Genomic DNA, 24,389 nt, shown 5'->3' on the forward strand with positions numbered 1-24,389 from the left:
ATAAATAGATATAGATAAATAATTTATTTCCACGGTGAAGTCCTTATTTTATAGCAGACTTTAAACAGGTTAAGTATAAAACAAAACACAATAAGTAATATTTTATAACTTTTACTTCACACCTTAGTTATATTGGTAAATGCATGTAAATGAAAACACCAGTGGTATACTGGAAAATTAAATAAATATCCCTTTCAAAGATATCCCTGCAGTTTCATTTGGAATGTTGGAAGTTATACATATACTATAGGTTATGAATGCTTGTCCAATTTATTTAAATATGACTTGTAATGAAATCAAAACTTTTTAAATCTTAAAAATGTTTTTGAAATTCTCAAAATTTCAAAATGAGATTTATGAAATGTAACCAAAATAACTTTATCCAATAAAAATCAATTTATTAATGTCAGAATTTATCTAATGCTTACATATATTTTGGACACCTAACTTATCTATAATCATTTTCTTAGAAATTTCAAGTTTCTAGAACAGAGTCAGAAGTTAGGAAGTAAACAAAATAACTTACAAGATCCAGGCAAAAGAATGTGCCCATTTTTACAATTTTTCCACAGATTACTCATAGCATACCCTTCCTTACTGAAACAATTCAAATGAGCTTATTTTGAGGTATTCAAACCACAGCACCATAGAATACATGGGCCATGTATTCAAACCACAGCACCATAGAATACATGGGCCTCTGGACATAACATGGAAAACTTGATAGTAGGAATGAAGGTAGAAAATAAAAGATAAAATGTAGACATAACAACATATAAGCAAACCCATGTCTCTCAAAGATTGTTGAATACTGCTAAAATTATAGCTATTCTAATGCACAGTGTTCTTGATATCTTAAGAATTAAGTATTATTCTCCATATACTCTCTGAAGAACTTTCACATATATAAACAAATTTAGGAAAAAAATTATTAAATAAAAAAATTAAAATTGGAAAGCTTCTGTTTTGAATCATTTGAGGACATTAAACAAGAATATTAGTAAGATGCAATACATAAGAGTGACTCTCTTGGACCTGTGTTTTAGAGTTCTTTATGCTGCTTTCTTTAGAGGTTTCTTTATGAAACAACAAAGAATGAACGAACAGGTGACGGCTTTCTTGAGCAATAATAAAAAAATAACTGAAATTTATGTGCATGGAGATCATAAAATCCCAAAATCACTAAGACAAAGGATTGCCCTACGTCATTTCCATGGGCATCCCTTAACACACAATTTTTACGTCTTTTCATCATCTAGGATGATGTATACTTTTTAACCCTCACTTGGAACACATAGCATGGAAGGTACAGATGAATACCCTGTTTCTGTTTCATTTTCAAAGCTGTACCCTTTCAAATTGAGTTTAAGATTCTGGGTCTCTAGGAGTGAACCTGATTGGAGAAATTTATTCCAATTCCATTCTAGAAAAATAAACCATTTATTGCTTGATTAATGTTTATTATTTCTAATACACTATGAAGTATTTGAAGCAAAAACTGCCTTTACCCAATCTAACACCTCACAAGCTTTAGGCTGTTGCTCAACCATAATAGCAAATACATAAAGATTAATTGTTGATAATTGTAGAAATTCTGACAATCAGACAGAATTGGTTTAAGTTGATATGATCCCACTAATACAGGGCTACATAACCTGATTACTACATCTACACAAGTGATCTGGATAATTTCAAACGACCTATAGTGCACCTACCAGTCACTAGTGTGGATATGACAATGTTCCAATAATCTTCTTCTACTCTACATCCGATATTCATTAAGCTGCTCAGACTTCACAAAGTCTAGAGTATATCACGTGAAACACACAAATTATAAAGCAACATCTATTTATGTACTCACATTGATGTCTTCCAAATCTAAATTATTTAGAATAATATTGTTCCTTTGCCAGATGATGGGGGGTCTCGGTGCCCCCCGAATGGCACAGCTCAGAACAGCACTTTGCCCCACAGTTGCCGCTGTAATGCTTAGTTTCTGATCCTCAGGCAGACTCAACTGGATAACCTCTGGAAAGATAAAGGGTCAGTAATGTTGATGAGCATGTAGTTTTATAAGGTTAATTAGTATAAAGTCTCTGAATAGTAGTAATTAAGGCTTTTAGTTTGACTAAAATGGAAAAAAGCTTGTGATGAAATGGAAAAAAAGAATAAATTGTTTCCAATAAAAGGTCAGAATGACATTTCAATTTAATTGATTGACAAGCATCCTCATGAGGAAAAGAACTATGAAACATGAAATGAATATCAGAAGTAGAGTTATAATAAGCCTGGCAGATTGCACCCAAAAGAGAGATAAATTATTTAACTGCCAAATCGACATGTAGTGTGTCATCGGCATTGAAATAAAAATGATGTTGTTTATTCACTGATAGATTTATATTGTAGGTGAGGTGAGATCATTGCTGGCTGGCTTCAGAGAACGCTAGCATAGCTGAATGGGTAAAATGCATCATTCTGCTGGGAAACATAAATTGACTCTAAAGGGATAAGATTTATTTGGGAAGTTGACGGAGGGAAAACTGAAGTTCACCAACCAAACAGCAATTAAGTGAAATGCTGTCAGCTGCCTTTATCAGCCAGACAATGTTGGGACAGTACAGTTGCTTCCTGATCCTTAAATTTTAAAGTTAAATATAATATTTTAACTATTTAACATATTTCTCCTAATAATTATGCCGAACCAGAAAATACAATTTGTAATCTGGATCTGGCTTTCCTTTTGTGTTTTCAGGCAATCTTTACCAGTTATGGGAATTAACAAGTCTGTCATTGTGGATTGTCATGAGAGATGACTAGATAATCCTACCGGTTTTCACCCATGCAAAAGCTTCCCGTTAGTCTTCATCAGTTCACATTCACAGACACTAACTTTTCTACACTGACTACATTTTGACTTTGCTCAGTCTTAGCCAGGTTAGAATATCACAAATCAATATTCTGAAATGAAATTTCCATGGGTGGGGGGGGACAATGATGGTCTTTTGTTTCTTCGTTGTGATTGATGATATTTTTCATGGGGGCATTGAGTATAGAAAAGCCGTGGCTTTTAATTTGCAATAAATATGTATCAGGTGCAATCTTTGCTGTCTCCTCCGCAAACCCCTCTCCTTTCCTTTCACCAGTCTACCTTCTTTTTCTCTCTTTCTGAATCCCATGTCATCTTGAGAAGAAAGAGAAATGCCAATCAAATATATTTTATAGAATGCAACTATTCGGTAAACGGTTACTTTATTTTTTGGTAGCATCACAAATTGTCATGCCAAAAATGGCATACATTTTTGTATTGAAAGACCAGGATTGAACATACAATCTCCCACATGCAATGTTAAATGATCTCTGTTGTCATGAACCCTGCCTGCCGCACCATTAGCTGATGAATATAAATGAAATAAACTGACTCTTACTTGTTGTATAAGATCTAGTGTTTCAATCTAAAAACCTTAATGACTCAAGGCAGCAGTGTTTTGCATTGTCAAAGAAGGAGGTAGGCATGCCTTTGAAATTGAAAAACCCTATGAGAGAGACTCAGCCCAATTTATTATTTTTGTCATGACATCACTTATAGAAATGATACAAATTGTTAACAAGGACCTTGCTCAGTCATTAGTATTGACAGCCTAATGTTCCCTAATGACATTTATCCCTATTCACATTTTATTTCAATGATTCTTGAGCAATAGAACATAGGTAATATGCTTAATCTTCTTTTCTTTAATACTCATACTGTTTTTTCTTTCTTTCTTCTTTCTTTCTTTCTTTCTTTCTTTCTTTCTTTCTTTCTTTCTTTCTATAAAATCACTAAAATATATTTGGCCAATTAGGCATAGAAAACATTTGAAATTTGCAGACACAGTGTTTCTTTAGGTCTTTTTTAAAAAAGATTTTATTTATTCATTTGAGAGAGAGAGAGCGAGGGGGGTAGGGGCAGAGAGGGAGAGAGAGAATCTCAAGCAGACTCCTCACTCAATCTCACAACCCTAGATCATGACCTGAGCTGAAGTCAAGAGTTGGGCACTTAACCAACTGAGCCACCCAGGCGTCCCTAGGTCTTTTTTTTAAATATTACAAACTTATAGAAAAAGGGAGAATTATAAAAGTAATAACATCATGTAGAGTATTATAAGGATTATTAATAAGTTTTCATTAACATTTCTGAATTTCAGCTTCTGGTTTCTCATAAAATCATGTAAGAAATAATGGGACATCTGGTTCTAAAATCAGCATGTTAGCATTGGCTACTCTGACATTTAGAAATACAATTGCTACTAAGTCACCTTGGAATCTTTTCACTAACCTCCTACATCTGGTATTAGGTCTCAGGCCATTCAAATTAGCTGTGCTTTTAGTAGTTATACATTAACAATGCTAATTAGATAATATGAACATGTTAGAGTAAATGCTGAGATTTGGCATAACAATGTGGGATATCTTTCTAAAATGTAACTTTTTTGAGAGGATGCATAATGAGAAATAAGAATTACTATTCACCCAGGGCATATTAACTTGCACAGTAAAAAAGTCTTTCTCTAATTTGGAGATTACATCTTAAAATTATTTTTAAAACCATCTCAGTAATATGTATTATTAAATAATGATATGTATTTTGAAAACTCTTTATAATTTTTTCCTGCATATTTCATGCTACATATACATTTCTCCTCTTCCCTAATATATCATATATATCTACATACACAAAGCCAATTATGTTCACTTACTACTTCTCAAAATCAAGTGCTTTTTTCCTTAAATAAATATAACAGCAAAATGTCTTTTATCTACAAAATTGTCATCCTTATCTTTACTAGTCTTCCTGATAGCTATTAACAAAGATATAATCTCACACTTTTATTCTTATATTCTAAATTTCACGAAACATGTTTTAATGGTGAAGAAAGTACACATAAAGCATATCGGACTTATGTTTTATAGAGAAACGGTGATTATTTCTAGAAATGCATTAACAACCTAAAACAATAACTATAGATCAATTTGTAAGCCAATTTAAGATTTATTTTAAGAGCTATTAGTACAGGTTTGTTGTCTCTGAGTGCTTGTGTATATTTAGTGTTCATAGTTGTCTCTTTAGAATTGAGTTCCCAGGAAAAATATTGAAAATTTAATTTCTTATTAATTAGTATTAATCTACATTTTCATAGATATACATTAATGATAGCATATTTCATTCTTTGGCATTCTATCCACATCTTATTCTAGTTATGTAGAGACAATTGCTGTGCAGAAAATAAGATCTACCATTTTTGTACCCTCCTCTATCCTTTCAGCTCCAATGATAATGCACATACGAAAAGTCTTCTTTAAGTAAGATCATGTATCACATGATATCAAGAGTCAGTTGAGGTCTTGAACAAAGATAAAAACATAAAAACACATAGGCTAGGTATAGCAGATGGTATTAAGTTTCTTTAAAACTTCAGTACTTCTTTTGAAGTACTGGGTAAAATGCATCATTCTGCTGGGAAAGCCTATAAGCTTTGCCTCCTACCGCAGGACTTTTCAGTATCCAAGGAAAGAAATCAGAGCTCTAGCTGTGGTGTTTCTTCTAATCTCATGTTATGAAGACTACTAATGCCATTTCTAGATCAGTTTTTTCTTTTGATTACTTGGGAAAGGGAAGAGGCAAGTAAAATAATATCTCCCCGTGGAGCCCTTTCTGCACTTTCTCATTTTCACAACTTGCCTTAGAGGAATATTAAGAGCTTGTTTTCAAAGTAATGAAAAATTGTTAAGTCTCTTCTAGCAGAATCCAAAGCCAGAGAGACAAGTACAGTTGAGCACAACTTCAACCACAGCAGGTAAGTATTTATGAAGCATTTATTCCAACAGCACCTAGGTGATAGAAATAGTAATAGGAACATGGGAAAAAATAGTATGTGTTCTAAAAATAGTACAAAAAAGGAATAAAATTATATGAATATTTGTGAAACACCAATTAAAAAGAAGATGATTTTAGTAACTATGATTAAACATCAATTCTCTTAAAATCATCAGAAAGATTTAATTTATCATAAATAGGATTCTGTTCTTTTGAAGTTCCTAAGTACAGACTTATGTTGAATATTTGAATACTCGTTTCATAATCTTATTGCCCTAATTATTCTTATAAATACTATTATAGGAATAAAACATAGAAGAAATTTTATCATAACATTTTCAAATTACATGTGTTTTTCCTTTCTCTACTCCATTAAAAGTATTACTAATTAAAAACAGATAAAATAAAATACTTAAGTCAGAAATGCATCACAAAAAAGGACACTTAGAAATCCTAAATGGAATAATTAACTATTCTCATAATAAAACCACACTTATTCAATGACACACTCCTTAACTAACTAGAAAATTCTGATGGTATCTTTTGTCAAGAAATAGGTGATTTCTCAAAATAAATATTAATTCTTACCTAATTTAGACATGTTAAGATATACACTAATTTACTATGATAAAATGCCTAGAATTTTTATACTAATTGCTTATCTGTACACTATTGTATGATTGATTATGTCAGAATGTGCATTGCAAATAAAAAAATAAATTTAAAAAGAGATCTAGAAACATTTCTTTGGTAGCAATGGATTGGATAATTTGGACCAACTCTTCCACTGAAGAAGTAGCATAGCAACAAACAAACAACAAACAAACCTGGAATAAGTACAAATAACATTTTTAAAAGATTATATGAAAGATGTTTTCTTTTCCATTCTTACCTCATGAAACAGGTAACAAGACAGTGAAGAACTGCCCAATCTATATCTTGAAGAGAACTGTAACTTAGAGACATAAGATTGCACCTTGACTCACACAGTGCTTTAGGAATTTTTCCAATTTGAAAAGATGACTGAGGCTTAAATGCCCTTTGGTGGCTTTTTGTTCCTCCAGGCATACGGGATAGGTGCAATAATGGACTACCACCCTCTCTGTGCTAGGACTTTAAGATGCCTCACTCTGCAAGTGAATAGTATGGACTGCAGCTCATTTTATCTAGGTGTCTCTTAAAATATAAAATCTTCCCTTCTATAGTAAGATAATATCATCCTAGTCATCTAATCATTATTATAAACAAGTCTTAAAATAAAATGTCCAGCAAACAGTCAAGGATAACATGGTATACACAGATAGAAGACAGCATGATGAGAATAAACAGAAAGAGCATACAATAGTAATAAACCCACCAGGATTATAAAATTTACTGTTTATGAAAATAAAATCAGTTTAGAAAATGTGACGAAGACCTTAAATAAACAATCTATAAACATTATAAATTCATGAAAGAGCCAATAGAAATTACATAAGTAGAAAATGTAATAACTGAAATTAAGAATTAAACTGATATGCTGAGGGGGTGCCTGGGTGGCTCAGTTGGTTAAACTGATATGCTGAAGAACAGATGAGACACAGCAGAAAAGATAATTACTAAACTAAGGAAGAGATTAAAAGAAACAATACAGAATGAAATGTAGAAGGATGAAGATTTGAAAATACAGGTGAGGGTAATAAAAATAGGTTTATGTGGAACCCCCAGAAGGAGAAAACAAAGGAACTGAAACAGAAGTAATATTTGAAGAAATAGTAGCTGAGGATTTTCCGTAAATGTTGAAAGACGCCAATCAATAGATTAAAGATCATCAAATGTCTAGCAAAGCAAAAGAAAAACTACAGTAATCTACACCTAGACACTTAGTAGTGAAATTGAAAAAAAAAATTAAAAAGAAAGAAAATTCTTAAAATTTTGCAAATAAGAAAATACAGATTGCCTTCACAGCAAGTGGACCCAGAAAAGTAACTGATTTCACTAGCAAAAACAGGAACAAGAAGCTAGTGGGATGATATCTTCTAAGTGATGAAACAAAATAAAATCAATCTTAGAATTTTATAAATACAAATAAAAATGAAAATAAATATATTTTTAAAAAGAGTAAGAAAGTTTATCTCTAATAAACTTGTCTTAAGGTAAACTCTGAGGGATATTCTTTTGGCAGAAGGAAAAAGCTTCTAGATGAGAGCTCAAAGACGCATGAAGGAAAGGAGAGCAAAGAAGGTGTTTAAATGTAAGTGTTAAAGTTTAACATTAAATTTTGTTACTGCAAGAATGCCTGATAATATAGAAGAGTATCTTCATAGTCCTGGGGCAGAGAAAGATTTTTTAAAGCACAAAACAAACAACAACAACAAACTTATCACAACGGAAATGATTTATAAGTTTAACCACATCATAATTTATATCACCTATTCCTCAAAATGTACTTTTAAGAGACCAAAAATGCAACCCACCAAGCAGGAAAAGATACTTGCCATCCACAAAACTAACAAAGATCTCATATAGAAAATTAATAAATATCTCCTAAAAATTAATAAGTAAAAGACAATTCCAAAGAACCACCAACCAAAGACTTGAACAAATATTCTATGAATTAGTTAATCCATATGGCTAAGGAAAATCTGAAAAAGTATTTAACAATATGTGTAATCAGGGAGATAGATGCAAACTTAAGCCAAAACTTTCAGACTGGCATAAATTATAAATTCTAGTGATGTGTCGGAAGAATATGAAGCAACAGAAATTCTTATATTCCTTAAAAAAGAATGTAAATTCACATATATACTTTCATTCTCCATTAGTAAATAAAGCCTCATCTACACAAACTTGCCCTGCCAATTCATGCTTCCAAGTCAGCCATGTGCCTTGCAAAAGCCTAGAGTATAAGAGTGTTTAGGTGTTATTAAAAAAAAAAAAAAAAAAAAAAAAAAAAAAAAAAAAAAACAGAGGTAGCATTGCATGTATTATCAAGATACCTTTAATACACTGGACAGAGGTGAGGAAGGAAAAAAAAAGGAGTTCTAAATTGGGAGAGAAGAATCTGGTAAGAAATAGAATAGAATAGAATAAAAAATTCCTAAGTTTATCCTGAAGAAAAAGAGCCGCTAGACAGGAAAATTCTAAGAATACAAGTGAGAATAGAATTATTTCTGCCATAAGTTCCAAAAGAAACCAGAAGGACTTAAAATCAAAAGCATAAATAAAGTATTTAGCAGTTAGTTAAAACAAAAACATCATATCTTCCTATGCCATTGGAGGGATTTAAAAGTTATGGGAAGATATTTTAAAAAAAGACTTCAATAAGATTTTCTGGGGCGCCTGGGTGGCTCAGTCGTTAAGCGTCTGCCTTCAGCTCAGGTCATGGTCCTAGGGTCCTGGGATCAAGCCCCGCATCGGGCTCCCTGCTCAGCAGGAAGCCTGCTTCTCCCTCTCCCACTCCCCCTGCTTGTGTTCCCTCTCTCGCTGTGTCTCTCTCTGTCAAATAAATAAATAAAATCTTAAAAAAAAAAAAAAAGATTTTCTGTACAACAATGAAGCAAAAGTTCTTGTGCAAAATTGGAATTTCATTTCTTAATCTCTTTATAGCTCTGTAATAAAGACAACACAGCATTATAGACAGGACTGTATTTTGATAATACTTCAAGACATTTTACATGTTAACAATTGTAAGTCACTTTTTTTTTAATTCATGATTTTGATTTTCCTTCTGTGATCTTATAAATGTAGTGCAATTACCATTCAACTTTTTTGTTTAATTTTCTTTAATTTCTTTCTTTCAAATAAATTATATACAGTTGAATTTTAAACTGAAATATGTGAAGAATAAGCCTATTCACTCAGTGATATGTATAACACTAGCAACTTGGAAAATAATTCTTTCTAATGAATAACAGTTTCCCTTTGAAATTTGACCTAACAAAAATTGTATCCAGCAGAGAGAACTGAGTGGTCACCCAAAGTAATCAAGTTAATTTTAACATTATAATTTGGAAAACTTCAAGGGTAGAGACAATATCATCAAGACTCACATTTGAGACACCACTGGGATGCTTACCTCAGTTTGATTTCTAAATGCATACTCTTTAGAAGACATTTGACAAGTTATTTAAACTCTGTGAGTCTCTATTTTTCCATCTTTACAATAAAGATGGTATATAACTCTTAAGAATACTGTGAAGATAAGATATGATATTTCAAAATACTTATCACTGTGCCTGGTCTTTAGTAAATTCTGGATATGCCGCACCTGTTACTACTAGTAGAAAGCTATTGAAGTATTTGTAGCTTAAGATAGGTCCCATTTTACCATGTTTAGGAATTATGATCACTTTGAAAAAGGCACTGCTTATATAAATTGTATTGGTTTAATTTTCATAGATATTACTTAAGCATGAGAAGAAAAACTCAGGCTCATGACCTACAAGGCAACTTAGGCTCTACATTAGTTCTACTCTTACATACAAACTAAGCGTCCTTTATGTTGTACTTAATATGCATGCTTAAGAAAAAGGCTATTGAACATAATGATAATCACTCTCCTACCTTTAAAAATCATGAAAAGTATAATTAAATATTGAGGTAATCAAATATATTTTTCCTGTACAATTTGTGACATAAATACCATGTGTGATTTGAGAAAATTTGATATTATTCTCTAAATGCCTAAATTACTGAATACATGAAATACTGAATAAATTTACTATCTCCAATAAGCTTTAAAACTTTCAGTGTGATCACTTACAAATGGAATTCAATGTAGTAAATTTGGAGGAGAAATTGCATAGACATACGAAGGAAAGAATCTAACATGAAGAGTTTGCTATGAATCCTCATTTGTCAGTCAGGGCAAAGCAATCAGCTAATCACTGCCTATTTCCTGTATGTTAACAGTGTGTTCAGTGGTGTGTTAAAAAGCTATTATGGATATAAGGAAAGAATGTTAACCTGTGTTCATTCCTTCAACTTATCTCAAGGAAACCCCAGGATGTTAATGTTAGAGTCAATCAAATGGCACATTATTTGCTCTGTCTTTAATAAATTGAATTTTTTTCACTATTTTTCAGATTACACTCAGTCAGACAGAGCTAAATGAATGAACTATTCCCTCCATGCAGTATAAGATAGATTTTTGAGCATTTCAGACTGAAAAAGATTTTAGTATTGTTTGCCCAATTAAAACAATTCAGGTAAAGGAGATTGCTGTTTGCCATAACACAGTGCTATTAACTGATAAATCTGAAACTGGGATCCAGAGCATTAGCCTACACTATGAAGTTTTACAGAGTTAGAGTCTCCCTATTATGTTGCAGAAAATAGATGTGAAAGATGGGGAATTGAACATTGGCTGTTCATTTTGGCAGCTCTTCATAGCTTCAGAAGACTGGGTCTCAGCTATGCAAATTCAGAAACAAATTTAACAATTCATCCAGAATTAATTAAGCTATTGGGGATTAACTGAGCTAATCAAAATCACAGGATACCTTTGTTTATACTGGAATACCAATTTATTCATTTACAATTGGAAAAGCATCAGGTTTAGTAAGTGGTGTCAGCCGTGAGCCTGGGAATCTCCCTTCTAATGCACAGGTCAAAAGCTTCTCAAGATTGATGAACAGAAAATCACAAAAAAGGGAGTCGGCTATTCTCAAGCCAGTCAAGCTCTAATCAGCTAATGAATTGCCCTTTTCAACTCTAAAGACATTTCTGTCTAGAGAGCCTTTCTTTTTCTTGTCACTTTCAAGTTTACTGACAAATTCTTAGCCCTTAGCCTCCTGTTTTTTTACACCATGCAAATCACCATATGTTTACAACTAGAGCATTAACTCAGGTAGGTTATAAAAGAGTTGAGTATATAAGAGCCTTCTTCACCTCAGTAAATGTTCCCATAGTCCTGGGCTTGGCAAATGATGCCCATGCACCAAATCAGACCCACCAGTTGTTTTTGTAAGTAAAGTTGTACTGAAACACAGCTATGTTCATTTATTACCAAATTATCTTTGGCTGATTTCAGTTATATAGGCAGATGAGTAGTTGTTACAGAAATCTTATGGTATCATAAGCCTAAAATATTTATTCTCTGGCCCTTTATAAAAAGTTGCCTAGTCATTGAAATACTACTTTGAAGGTTTTATATCCCTTTAACACGCTTTAGTTATTTAAATGTGATCTATTGGATTCTGCTCATTTTTCAGGTTCAGAACACTAAACATAAAATAATTAATATAAAAGACATGTATCATATGATCTCACTGATATGAGGAATTCTTAATATTAGGAAACAAACTGAGGGTTGCTGGAGTGGTGGGGGGTGGGAGGCATGGGGTGGCTGGGTGATAGACACTGGGGAGGGTATGTGCTATGGTGAGCGCCGTGAATTGTGTAGGACTGTTGAATCACAGACCTGTACCTCTGAAAAAAATAATACAGTATATGTTTAAAAAAAGAAGAAGATAGTAGGAAGGGAAAAATGAAGAGGGTGGGATCGGAGGGGGAGAGGAACCATGAGAGACTATGGACTCTGAGAAACAAACTGCAGGTTCTAGAGGGGAGGGGGGTGGGAGGATGGGTTAGCCTGGTGATGGGTATTAAAGAGGGCACGTACTGCATGGAGCACTGGGTGTTATACGCAAACAATGAATCATGGAACACTACATCAAAAACTAATGATGTAATGTATGGTGATTCACATAACATAATAAAATAAAATTTAAAAAAGAAAAAAAATAAAATACATGAAAATTGTTCCCATTTACATATGGGTGAATTTGTAAGCTACCACTGTATTTTTAAACTTCATTGAAGCTTCCGTAAATAACAAAAGGATGAATTTCTCTAGTAACTATGACAATTGCTACTCTTAAAGTATAAAACAAAATGTAAAAGTGAGTCAAGTTTGTCCTGCCCAAATGTAAATTCCTAGATCCGGATAGTAGCATCCTACTGGGTCTATCTTGTCCAAGTTTATCATGTAGAACAATGATCATTTCTTTCTCTCTTTTTAACATCCAATCAAAATACTAATTTTCAGGACACATTTCTCAGCCAGAAGGAAAGCAATCTGATTATCCCATGTAAGTCATTCACAGTACTAATCTGTGAACAAGCCTGATTTCCAAGAGAGAATTTACATTTTAATAGGGAACATTTTAATTCAAATGTGTCTTTAACCACCAAAATGCTTAGCAGAAATGCTTACAAGAAGGAAAACCTTCTAAGGAACCCTTGTCAACTCTGCTACCACTTTCTCGCTAAGAAATCAGAGGGACCTACATCGGACAGAGACAGCCTGAGTTTAACTAAACTTGAGACAAAACCTGTCGGGATTATAGGGCTCTGACCTTTCTTTTCTTAGAGCATTTGCTTTGAAGATTTGCTATTGTAAATTCCTTCTCTGGCCCCTTTGAGATGTAAATCTCCTCCAGGCCTCTAGCCGGTTATACCACCCAGGAATGCCTTTCTCAAGGACTTGAGAGCCATCCCCTTGAAATGTAATCATCGAGGAAGATAGTGTTCTTATCACAGTCTCTTTGAGAGGGTGTGAGTCTAAATCCAGTTAGCGCCACGGAGCTGACACACTTGGCCTCCTCAAGTTGACCACCATCTTCTTCACCCTATTGCCCTTCAGTGCCTTTCAGTTTGCTCGCTGTGGTGCTTCGTAACTCGTAACTCTGCCTTTCGGTTCAGCAGAGAGGAGTTCAGTCTTTCCCCCTATTGCAATAGTCTTCCTTGCCTTTTTAACTTGGGGGTGCAGTGTTTCATTGAAAATCAGAAATCTCGTTTCCTTTTCTGAAAAAAACCCACAGTATTTGCTTGCCTTTACTTCCTACTTCCCAATCATGCTTAAGAGAGAGGGAGTTTACAAAGTATTAATTGAGAGGATGAGTGACATTTACTTACAGTCTATCATTCTGGAGAGGTCTAGAATTGAAGAAAAACAGATTGCCCTCATTTATTTTCACCTATCCCCCAAAAAGCCATAAATTTAAGGATTTTTACAGGCTTATGATAGTTGCCATACAATGATGGTTTTATATCATTTACAAAGCTAGGAATCCATCTTCTCTGCATATGAATGTAGTTTAAATTACTTTAAATACGTCTCTTTAAAGTCTCTTAGGGACTTTTGGCATAATTTTAAACAATATCACTACCTGGAAACTACAGGTCCTTACAAACCCTATGTAAATACAGCACAATTAGAAGCTCTCCAGCAAATCAAACACTGTCTTAATGCCTAAGAACTCAGATTTAGGGTCATTTATCTTTATCATCAAAACAAAGAAGAGAAGTGAACAATGATGCACTTTACCCAGTAAGTCTGAATAGATACTCTATACATTGACTGCTAAAATTGATGTACTAGACTTAAATTATACAAACTGAAATGTGTTTATGTAAATTAGAACTTGCATGGCTTTAATTGAAATTCTATATGTATAAATCTCATAATTGCTAAAGCACATTATTTGAGAAAAGGGATTCAGTATAATGTCAAAATCTACATTTTGTGGCTTTTTTCATGCAAAAATCTCAGTCTTTTATGTCAATTTGATATTTTCAGTAAGTTTCTCAATTTTTTTGGAGATTTTACTAAGGTACTATATCTTCATCCTGCTCATTTGAGCAAATTTTGTAAACAGTACTGACTAACAAAGTTAAATATATTTCTTTTTAAAAGAAGCTACTCAAGTAAATCCAAAAAGATTTTTAGTATTCTTAAATAGTAAAACTACTTATTATAGCATCACATGACAAGCAAGTAAAACATGTATTTTTTTGGTTAAGTAGATAAAAGAGTGGGTCAAACTCACAATACTGATGAATTCCAGTCTCTGTGACACTATTTATTTCTTTGTAACAAGCAAATGTTAATTGTCAAATGTCACTATTTTTATATTTAAGTCTGAGTTTTCTATTACAAATTTGTGATAGAAAATACATAATTTATCTTATCAGATAACATCTCTTTATATTTTAAGTAATTATTTTTGAGACTATATTTCTCTATTAAAAGTAAAATATAAATATAATATATAAATATAAATATATAAAATATAACTGACCCAGCCACCCAAGTGCCCCTTTAATCTTTATGATCTAATTTATTTAGAATTGAAGCTATATTTCAATGCTATATTTCATACAGCATTGTCAACAAGAATGATTTTGTTTTGGCTGCATAATATTTAGCAAACAATTAAAAGAAACTAAAGGAATAATGCAAAAAAACACTCTATAGGTTTTTACTATTAATAGAAATTTTTAATGCAAATATATATTTGTCAAGATACTAAACTAACATTTTACAGCATTAATGCTGCAACTGAAGGAATTTCTTTGGGAAGAAAGCATGGATGGAAAGAATAGCAATGAGGAAAGAAAATAATGAAAAGATTTGGTACAGCTGATTCATCTTATTACTCACTGGCTTCTTTTCTTCATTGCTACCCTAGCTTTTGATGTAAATAATACAAATGATCTCTTTTATATTTGCATATGCCTCAGAAAAAATAAATTGCTCCAACACACAACAACCAGAGCTGCCTGGTCCAGCAGCATATTTGGATTTTCTGAAGCCACACTTGAGGGCCTGGCACTGCTATCATATAGTATGTCACCATACCAAGGGGCTCCCTGATAGGCTTGTTTGATTGAGGTGTCATATATTAAAGAGATAACTAGGGGCGCCTGGGTGGCTCAGTCGTTAAGCATCTGCCTTGGACTCAGGTCATGATCCCAGGGTCCTGGGATCGAGCCCCGCATCCGGCTCCCTGCTTGGCGGGAAACCTGCTTCTCCCTCTCCCACTCCCCCTGCTTGCGTTCCCTCTCTCACTGTCTCTCTCTCTCTCTCTCTCTCTGTCAAATAAATAAAATAAATAAAATCCTAAAAAAAAAATAAAGCGATAACTAGTAACCAAGTTAGAAGCACAAGTCGGTGACTTAAAAGTTTATAAGGAAAAATGTAACAAAGGTGAAACCATGCCCCGTAGATTTAATGAGGTTGAAACTACCAGAAAGTTTAAAACTTGTTTTTCAGAGAACCGTTTTCCCCTAATTAGCCATTGTGTCTTTTCAGACCCCACTAATAAACTTACTAGCTGTATCTACAGAAGCCTGGACTCAAGGTCAACTAATATGGTTCCAGCCTATGAATAAGCAAGGCTCTGCATTCTTTACCCGAGATAATAAGTCCAAGACCCAGACAGTTTATACCAGTTCTCAGAGCCTGCCCATAGCTCCTTCTCCTTGTCCTGAGATAACCGCCTGATGTCAGGGGCTGAATCTTGCCTCGTTTTGGTGTTGTTACCACCCCAAATGAACGTGGGATGTATCTTACATATATGTTTGCTCAGTGTGCTTGCTCCATTTTTCCTCATGAAGAGTCTTAAATTTCATCACTATGTATCTCAACCCTATGATTATAAAAAACCTTGTTCTCTCCCCACTCGGGGAGGCAGATTTTGAGCTTTGTGTTCCCTCTCCTGGCTGCCTCTCAGATAAACTCTTTCCTTGCTGCATCCCTGATGTCTCAGTGATTGGCTGTGCTCTCCATCAGGCAGACAGACTTGGATTAGGTTACAAGGGCAATCAGTACACAGAAGGCACAAAGGGGGACTATTAGCTTGGATAAAGAAACATTTCAGTCAAGACATGTACCGGTCCATTTAACAGAGGGATGCATCTTATCCTTGGGAGAACTCTTCTGGACTTGAGCACCCAGTGCAGTTGCTGTCCTTCTGGGACTCCACAAGAGACAGAGCCTTTCCCTCCCATACAGAAGTTTTGTGTCACAGAATCTGAGATCAGCTTTATAACCTCTAGTTTACTCAGCTGAGATATGTTACAAAACTAATATCATACAAATAGAAATAAAGGCATAAACACAAGACTGTAGATAGAGCAGGATACTTCATAAACGTTTTACTTCACCATATAGATATAACTCTAAATAGATATGCTTCTAATCACTTCAATAAAAAAGTTAAAAATATAAAAATTGATAAACAATTACTTAATTGCTCAATATTAATAAAATAATAAAATAACATCGTTTAAAATTATGTGGAAACATTTCATTAGTGTTATTCCCTCCATGAAAATTTGATAAACCGATATAGGTATTATTTATTTTTGAACTTGGTCTATAAAGAGTGTCACATCATAGTAGCTAAATACATATTTACTAGAATTTCATTTATTCTGGAAATTGGAATACAAATGAACAACAGAGCACATTATCTCCCCAGTATTGCTTACTTATCAATTTAATGTTCGATAATCCAGATGTTTAGCTCACCATTTTGTTAAAATAGCAACACCCAGGAACACACTGAGATTCTTAGCTAATTCCTCTTATTCTCATAAAGACAAAGCTCTGTAATTAGCACAGTTAAAGGAAGTGTTTTTATATAATCCATTTTTTTATTTATCAAAATTCTAATTCGGTGGTTTTAAGAAGCAAGGATTTACTGTGTTATCATGAAAACATAAACTTGCATGTAGTAATTTTCTTAAGAGTACAATATTATAATTCTAGTGAGATAAGAAAAAATATATTCTTTTCCCTGAAGGCATGTTGTATAATCATATTTTAATACATTGCTACAAAATACTTATATACATGTGCTTTTAAGGAAAAATTTAAAAACAAAACGAAACCTAGAATCGTGATGTAATTTATGCTAATATGATGCTGTCTGATAGAAAATCTTTAGAAGTTGTTGATATATATTTTATATGAATGATAAAATTCATATTTTCTCAGAAGAGGAAGTATTGCAAAAATATTAGACTTAACAGCATGCGGTACATTATTACATATGAAATATTACTTTGCTATGTGGCATATAGCCAATATAAACTAATTTGTATGATATGATTGTAAGGAACAAATAACATTAGAAAAGTGTAAACTCGCTCCCGGTGTGATTCCAAATTTGAATTCTGACTCTAGTATTTTCTTGTTATAGGACCTTGGATAGAAATCACAAACTACCCTCATAGAAATCAATAAAATTAATTAAAGGTCAGATTATTGGCAGGGGGGTGAAGGGAATAATTATAAATATGCTGTCTTGGTTTTCCCTCATCAAGAAAGATAGAATATTCACAACAATCTTTGGTACCAATTTTTAGACATTTGGGCTTAGAGAAATGTAACAAAGGAACGGTAAACCAATCTTTGTAGTTTCAAGGGCCCACTTTCTTTCAGGTCCTGTTTTCATCATTATTGCTACTACTACTGATAATATAAATTACACAAATAAATCATTGAGAATATAGAAAGAGAATGTAATAATTAAATGAGTCAAGTTGAATTCAGAGAGGACTCTATCATTGCATTTGATCAACAAAAGAAGAGTATGCATTTATCAAAGCTACAGATATATTTTCAAAATAAACTGTAAACCCAGTGGAAGGTGGAGAAAAGTTTCAGAGTGATGAAAAGTGAGAAATGGGAAAACAGCAATACAGGATGAGATTTAATTTAGATAAATGTAAGGTAATACTCAGAAGGGATGCCAAGAGAAAGAAACAAATTGAAGAGTATTGGTTAGAGAACATTGTTTGGAGATTAAGTATGGGTTATTATGGGAGAGAATTCTTGCTACATGACAGTGAAGTAAAAACTAAATGAAATATATCTTGTAGTAGATGAAGAGGATTATTAACTTTTTATCCATAAACCCTGAGTTTATTTTTAGCAAACAATAATTTTTAAAACAACGATACTTTTAATAGCCAGAAGTTATTGAACACACACTAGATATTGTATTAAGTTATCTAGTATTGAACACTCAAGTAAATTTGAAGTACCATTACTATCTTCATTTTACTGATGGGGCATTAAATTTAGAGATGTTAAGTAATTTTTCAGGGTTACACAGTTATAAAAGTAGTGGAGCAAAGATGATATAAAATTTGAAAACTTACAGCATAAAACTTAAATAAGAGAAAATAAAAAGAAGCATACAAAAGCATTGGATATTAATATGTAGGAATAAAAGGTTTTAGTAAATTATGATTATCACAAGTGATATTTGCTAACATACATTGAGCATTAACTATGTGCTACATACTGTTTTCCATACTTTACTAGATTTTATTTATTTAATCCTCAAAAATCATGTGTTAGAATTATTTTTCCATTTTGAAAGTTAGGGACATTGAAGCAGGGAACAATTGTGTAACTAGTCTTGGTCATACAGCTCGTAAGTGGTAGAGCTGAGATTTGAACCTAGCAATCCCACTCCTTGCTCCAGGTACAGTGCTAGTTACCACTGTGTTAAATTGATTCTAGTATTGGGAAAAGGGGGCAAATATAGAGTAGAATACAATTAAGTGCAAGAAAATGGGAGTTATTGAAAAAGGACTGTGCCTGGTGCATAGTGTAATTATTAATAAATATTTATTAAGTACATAGAAAATAACCTAAATGAGTTAGGTAAAGTTTGGAATCAACATTCACTCATTGAGAAAATAAAAAATAATAAACCAATATGTTATCTTTCTTCCTTTACCGGCAGTAGTTATCGGGCACATACTACATGCTGGATACTCTTCTGGTGTGAGGGCTACATTTTTAAAACAAACAGAAATGATCCTTCTGTCACAGACCTTATATCCTAGAAAATATGAAATAATATTTCACCAAGGCTCAGATATTTACATCTTTATTCCTGATTATATTCTTCTGGTTAGTTTTGAATCAAAACATAATTACATGAAATAAAGTTAAATCCCCTATATGTCACGAATAATTAAAAGATGAATTTTAACTTAAAAACTTTTCTTTTATAAATATTGGTTTACAGAAAAAATAATAATATCTTAAAAGATGAATATAATCCATACTTCATTTTAGGTACCCAGAGCTTTGAGATGCAAATTAAACAGATTTAAACATGATATTGGATGCAATGCCATACATTTTGCTGGTCACATCATGTTCTGAGCTTTGAGTCTACTTAATTGGACCAATGTTTGGACCACGCAGCCATCTGTGTGCATATTGTCCCAATTCCAAGCTATTCTTTGTTGCTTCCGGAACACATTTACTCACTTCTTCAACGCTTCCATGCCCTATTCAGCTTTAGGGCCACCAAGGTTTACAGTAAGATTCATTATTGAATCTGCTTAATGAAAAGCTACCCTAAATCAGTTGAGTGAAGCAGTGGTAGCTTTAACTTTTCTGCTTTTGTTTCTTTGTTTCGTTTTCATCTTTCTCTCTCTGCCATCTTCATTTGTGAGGACAAGGATTTGGTATAGACATACATTACCCAGGAGATATAAATTACAACACTTTTTTTCGAAATTAGAGTTTGTTTTTTTTTTTAATGTTTTATCTTTCTATTAAGTGAGAAAAAAATGGGAGGAAGAATTATAATAAAATGCATAATTTCATACATATTTCTAAATTTCTAAATATCTCTGGGAGAGGACCTCCAGAAAAGCAAGTATTTTGCCAGACAAGAAATTTGCAAATGAGAAAGTAAAAAATTTAGAGCACACACTAACAGTAGCCTGATGAAGGCTTGAAAAATATGAGGCCCTGAAAGACTGAAATAGCAAGATTCAAAAGAATTCCTTGTTTTCTACTCTCCCGTTTGTAAGTCCCTCTCTGCCACTAAAGAAAAACACATTAAATCATTCAGTTCAGTGAAGTGTAACACTGCAAATGGTAATAACGTGTAGATGCAGTACAAAAATCAAACTGAATTATAGTCAAAGCAAAAGTTTCATTACATGAAAAAGTAACTATGGAAATCAATTAATGGAGCAGCTAAATCCAGCCCTGGGTCATGTGAATCAAATAAAATAACCTCTGGGTGTGTGGAGGTGTGTGAGTGCACGCGTGTGCATGTGCTCATAAATTAAAAATGATCTCCAGGGGTACCCGGTGGCTCAGTCATTAAGCGTCTGCCTTCAGCACAGGTCATGATCTCAGGGTCCTGGTCCAGGATCGAGACCCACATCGGGCTCCCTGCTCCGCTGGAAGCCTGCTTCTCCCTCTCCCACTCCCCCCGCTTGTGTACCCTCTCTTGCTGTGTCTCTCTCTGTCAAATAAACAAATAAAATCTTAAAAATAAATGATCTTCATACAACAGAAATGACTCCACTAAAAATTGTTTAAATACCGGGATTGCAGGGGCACCTGGGTGGCTCAGTCGTCAAGCGTCTGCCTTTGGCTCAGGTCATGATCCCAGGGTCCTGGGATCAAGCCCCGCATCGGGCTCCGCGCTCAGCGGGAAGCCTGCTTCTCCCTCTCCCGCTACCCCTGCTTGTGTTCCCTCTCTCACTGTGTCTCTCTCTGTCATACAAATAAATAAAATTAAAAAAAAAAAAAATACCGGGATTGCAAACAAATACTTTAGGACACCATTTTGCTTTCTGTTTTATAAAAGGAAAAGTCACAAGAACAAAAAACTATATCACAGATTTTGAGAAATATAAAATCTAATTAGGAAACAGACTAGTACACATCAGAAGCATTTTGATACATTTCTTTTGAGCTATTTTGCAATGAATGGATGAATGTTTTTGGGTTTCAAAATCTTTGTTTATTTTTCATACTTTAATCAGGAGTATACTAAACAAATTTCACCACCAGTATTATATTGGTACTGATCAACTAATCATGCCAGTTGAATATTCTGGTAACAATCAGAATTTGCACAAATGCTGAAATTGTATTCATAATCAGCATTTTATTTTTGGAAGATTTATTTATTCATTTGTGAGAGAGAATGTGTGTGTGTGTGTGTGAGCAGTGGGAGGCGCAGAAGGCGAGGGGATGGAGAATCCTCAAGCCGACTCCCCACAGCCTGGAGCCAGACACAGGGCTCTATCCCAGAACCCTGAGATCATAACCTGAGCCAAAACCGAGCTGGATGCTCAACCTACTGAGCCACCCAGGTGACCCCATAATGAGCATTTTATTTTATTTTATTTTATTTGTTTTAAAGATTTTATTTATTTATTTGACAGAGAGAGACACAGTGAGAGAGGGAACACAAGCAGGGGGAGTGAGAGAGGGAGAAGCAGGCTTCCCCCCCGCCCCCAGCCCCGAGCAGGGAGCCCGATGCGGGGCTTGATCCAAGGATCCCAGGATCATGACCTGAGCTGAAGGCAGATGCTTAACGACTGAGCCACCTAGGCGCCCCGATAGACAGCATTTTAAAATGACTAGATCATACTGTGTAGAGTACATATAACTTATTTTATTACTCTTTTTAGTGTAATAAATATCATATAGTAATGTGCAAATTCATCACTACAGATTTTCACTTATTTTATATTTCCTTACCCCTCCAAAAAGAAATTAAAAGTCCAAATTAATAATAATGTTTAACAGTCCTGATTCATATGGTCAAATTACTTTTATAAAAGAAAACTAAATTATACAAAGATCATGTGTATATATATATATATATATATATACATATATATATATATATATATCTCCTGTTACTGTTTCACATTTTGATACTTTTATAATTTTATATATGAAACATATTCAGTGCATAATTTTTATAATACTTTGGGAAAAAAACAGAAAAAAACTGTATATAAGAAAAATTACCCATTATTTACCTGGAGAAACAAAAACACTAATTTGAAAAGAGGCGATATAGTCAATAATATTATAATAAGTTTTTATAGTGACAGGAGCTACATTTATCTTGGTGAGCATTTTGTAATGTATATAATTTTCAAATTACTGTGTTGGGTGCTTGAAACTAATATAAAATTGTATGTCAAATGTATTGCAATTAAAAATTAAAAAACATTAAGTTTACCCATAATCCCATACTGAAATATTTTATACACATATCAAATAATTGTATAATGAGATCTAAATTATGCTAAATATGTAAGTATGAATCTCTACGTGTGTATGTATATATAGACATATTTAAGCATATGCATATTTAGTAGCATAAAACATACAAGGAAAATGTATCTGCAGGCTTCTAAACTTCTCAACAATAAGGTATTAGTCATAACTTTATGTCATTATCCATATTTCTTTATCCTCTTTTTAATAATTGTACTGTGTTACATTCTGTAGATATAAAATACTTATAATTTATACAATCAACCTCACAGTTTTGGTATCTTTGTCATTTCCATCTCTATTATAATTTATTCTAAATAAATCATAAGTTGTGTACAAGAGACAAGTTGATATTTAACAAATTGATTATTTTTAGAAAAAATTTCTAGAAGTAGAATATGTCAATGTTTGTAACAAATTAAAAGTTTTTATTCATATTTGAAATTTGACCCGTCAAAATGAATACCAATTTTCAATTTAATAAATTGGACCAAAAAATGTGTGTTGCCCTGGCCCTGTTGACAGTATGTATTATCATTAAACACACATACACACCTTGACAAATAAAGAATTGAAAACGTGTCCCTCATGGTTTAGTTTGCATTTCATCATTATTTACATTACAGTATAATATTATAATTATGTGCATTTTCTTAATTATTTATAATAATTGAATACTTGAAGCAAACAAGATGTGTATATATATATTGTATATAATATATCATATTTGGATTGGTATTGGAAGGCATTAAATTAATTAATTAGACCCTTCCTTATAATAACTGTTTCAACTAATTGTTTTTACATAAGGAATTACCTTAAAACTTAGTGGCTTAAAGAGATAAACATTGTATTAAATCATCATTCTGTAGGTCACTATTGCAGGCTCAACTCAACGATGAAATTACTCTTTTCCATGACATTCACTTTTTACCATTCTGCTAGTAAATTCACTAGACTGAAAGGTGCAAGAAATGTTCATTTACATGTCAATGTACACATGTGCGACACCTCAGTACTTTTCTACAGGTCATTCTCTCTCCACATTGGCCTTGGACTTCTCACAGCATAGTGATCTCTGAGTATTTGCACTTCTTACACATTACTTTGCTTGCCATTTTAATTTCACCACATCTTTCAAAACTGTTATGGTTTCTCTCTCACAAAAATATTTTAATAATACTTGCAGTTCTACAGGATTTTTCCTCTTAGAGTTACTATAATTTTATGGATCAGTGAATAGGAAATATTTAATTATACTGTTGATGCAGTGAATGGTAGCTTTCTTTCATTGTATTTTCTAAATGTCTATTGTATTACAATCAAGAATAGTACTGTTTGTGTATTCTTTTTGAACTCAAAAGCCTTCTCAATTAAATGCTTTTTAGTTGAGATCTTTAGGTTTTCTAGATATACAATTACATCATTTGCAAATAATAATTGACTTTTTCTGTCATTGTTTCTTACTGATTTTATTAGCCTTATTATGGTTAATTAATTTCCAAATAAATTACAGAAGTCATGAACTACTTCATTTCATGTAGCACTAGGTTTTGTTGGGAAGCATTTATGTCACTAGACATAACTATACATATTCTGTTCAGACTGCATCCTTTTTAATATATAATAAGTTAAGTGTATGGAAACAGGGAGCAACTAATATGAGTAGAAAAAAAGGTAGTTTGCTTGAGAATG

The 24,389-nt window shown here is 33.1% G+C and overlaps 1 protein-coding gene across 4 annotated transcripts in view; it reads right to left on the minus strand.

The window, feature by feature from the left end:
• Positions 1 to 24,389, minus strand: part of FSTL5 (follistatin like 5) — a 725,252-nt gene that overhangs the window by 247,790 nt on the left and 453,073 nt on the right. For all 4 annotated transcript variants that reach the window (XM_078069389.1, XM_078069388.1, XM_036106567.2 and 1 more), the window contains exon 7: positions 1,862 to 2,028. In XM_078069389.1, the coding sequence (XP_077925515.1) occupies positions 1,862 to 2,028 (167 nt within the window). The remainder of the gene's footprint in view (positions 1 to 1,861; positions 2,029 to 24,389) is intronic.

This window comes from Halichoerus grypus, chromosome 3 (genome assembly GCF_964656455.1).
Source record: "Halichoerus grypus chromosome 3, mHalGry1.hap1.1, whole genome shotgun sequence".
Classification (NCBI taxonomy): domain Eukaryota; kingdom Metazoa; phylum Chordata; class Mammalia; order Carnivora; family Phocidae; genus Halichoerus; species Halichoerus grypus.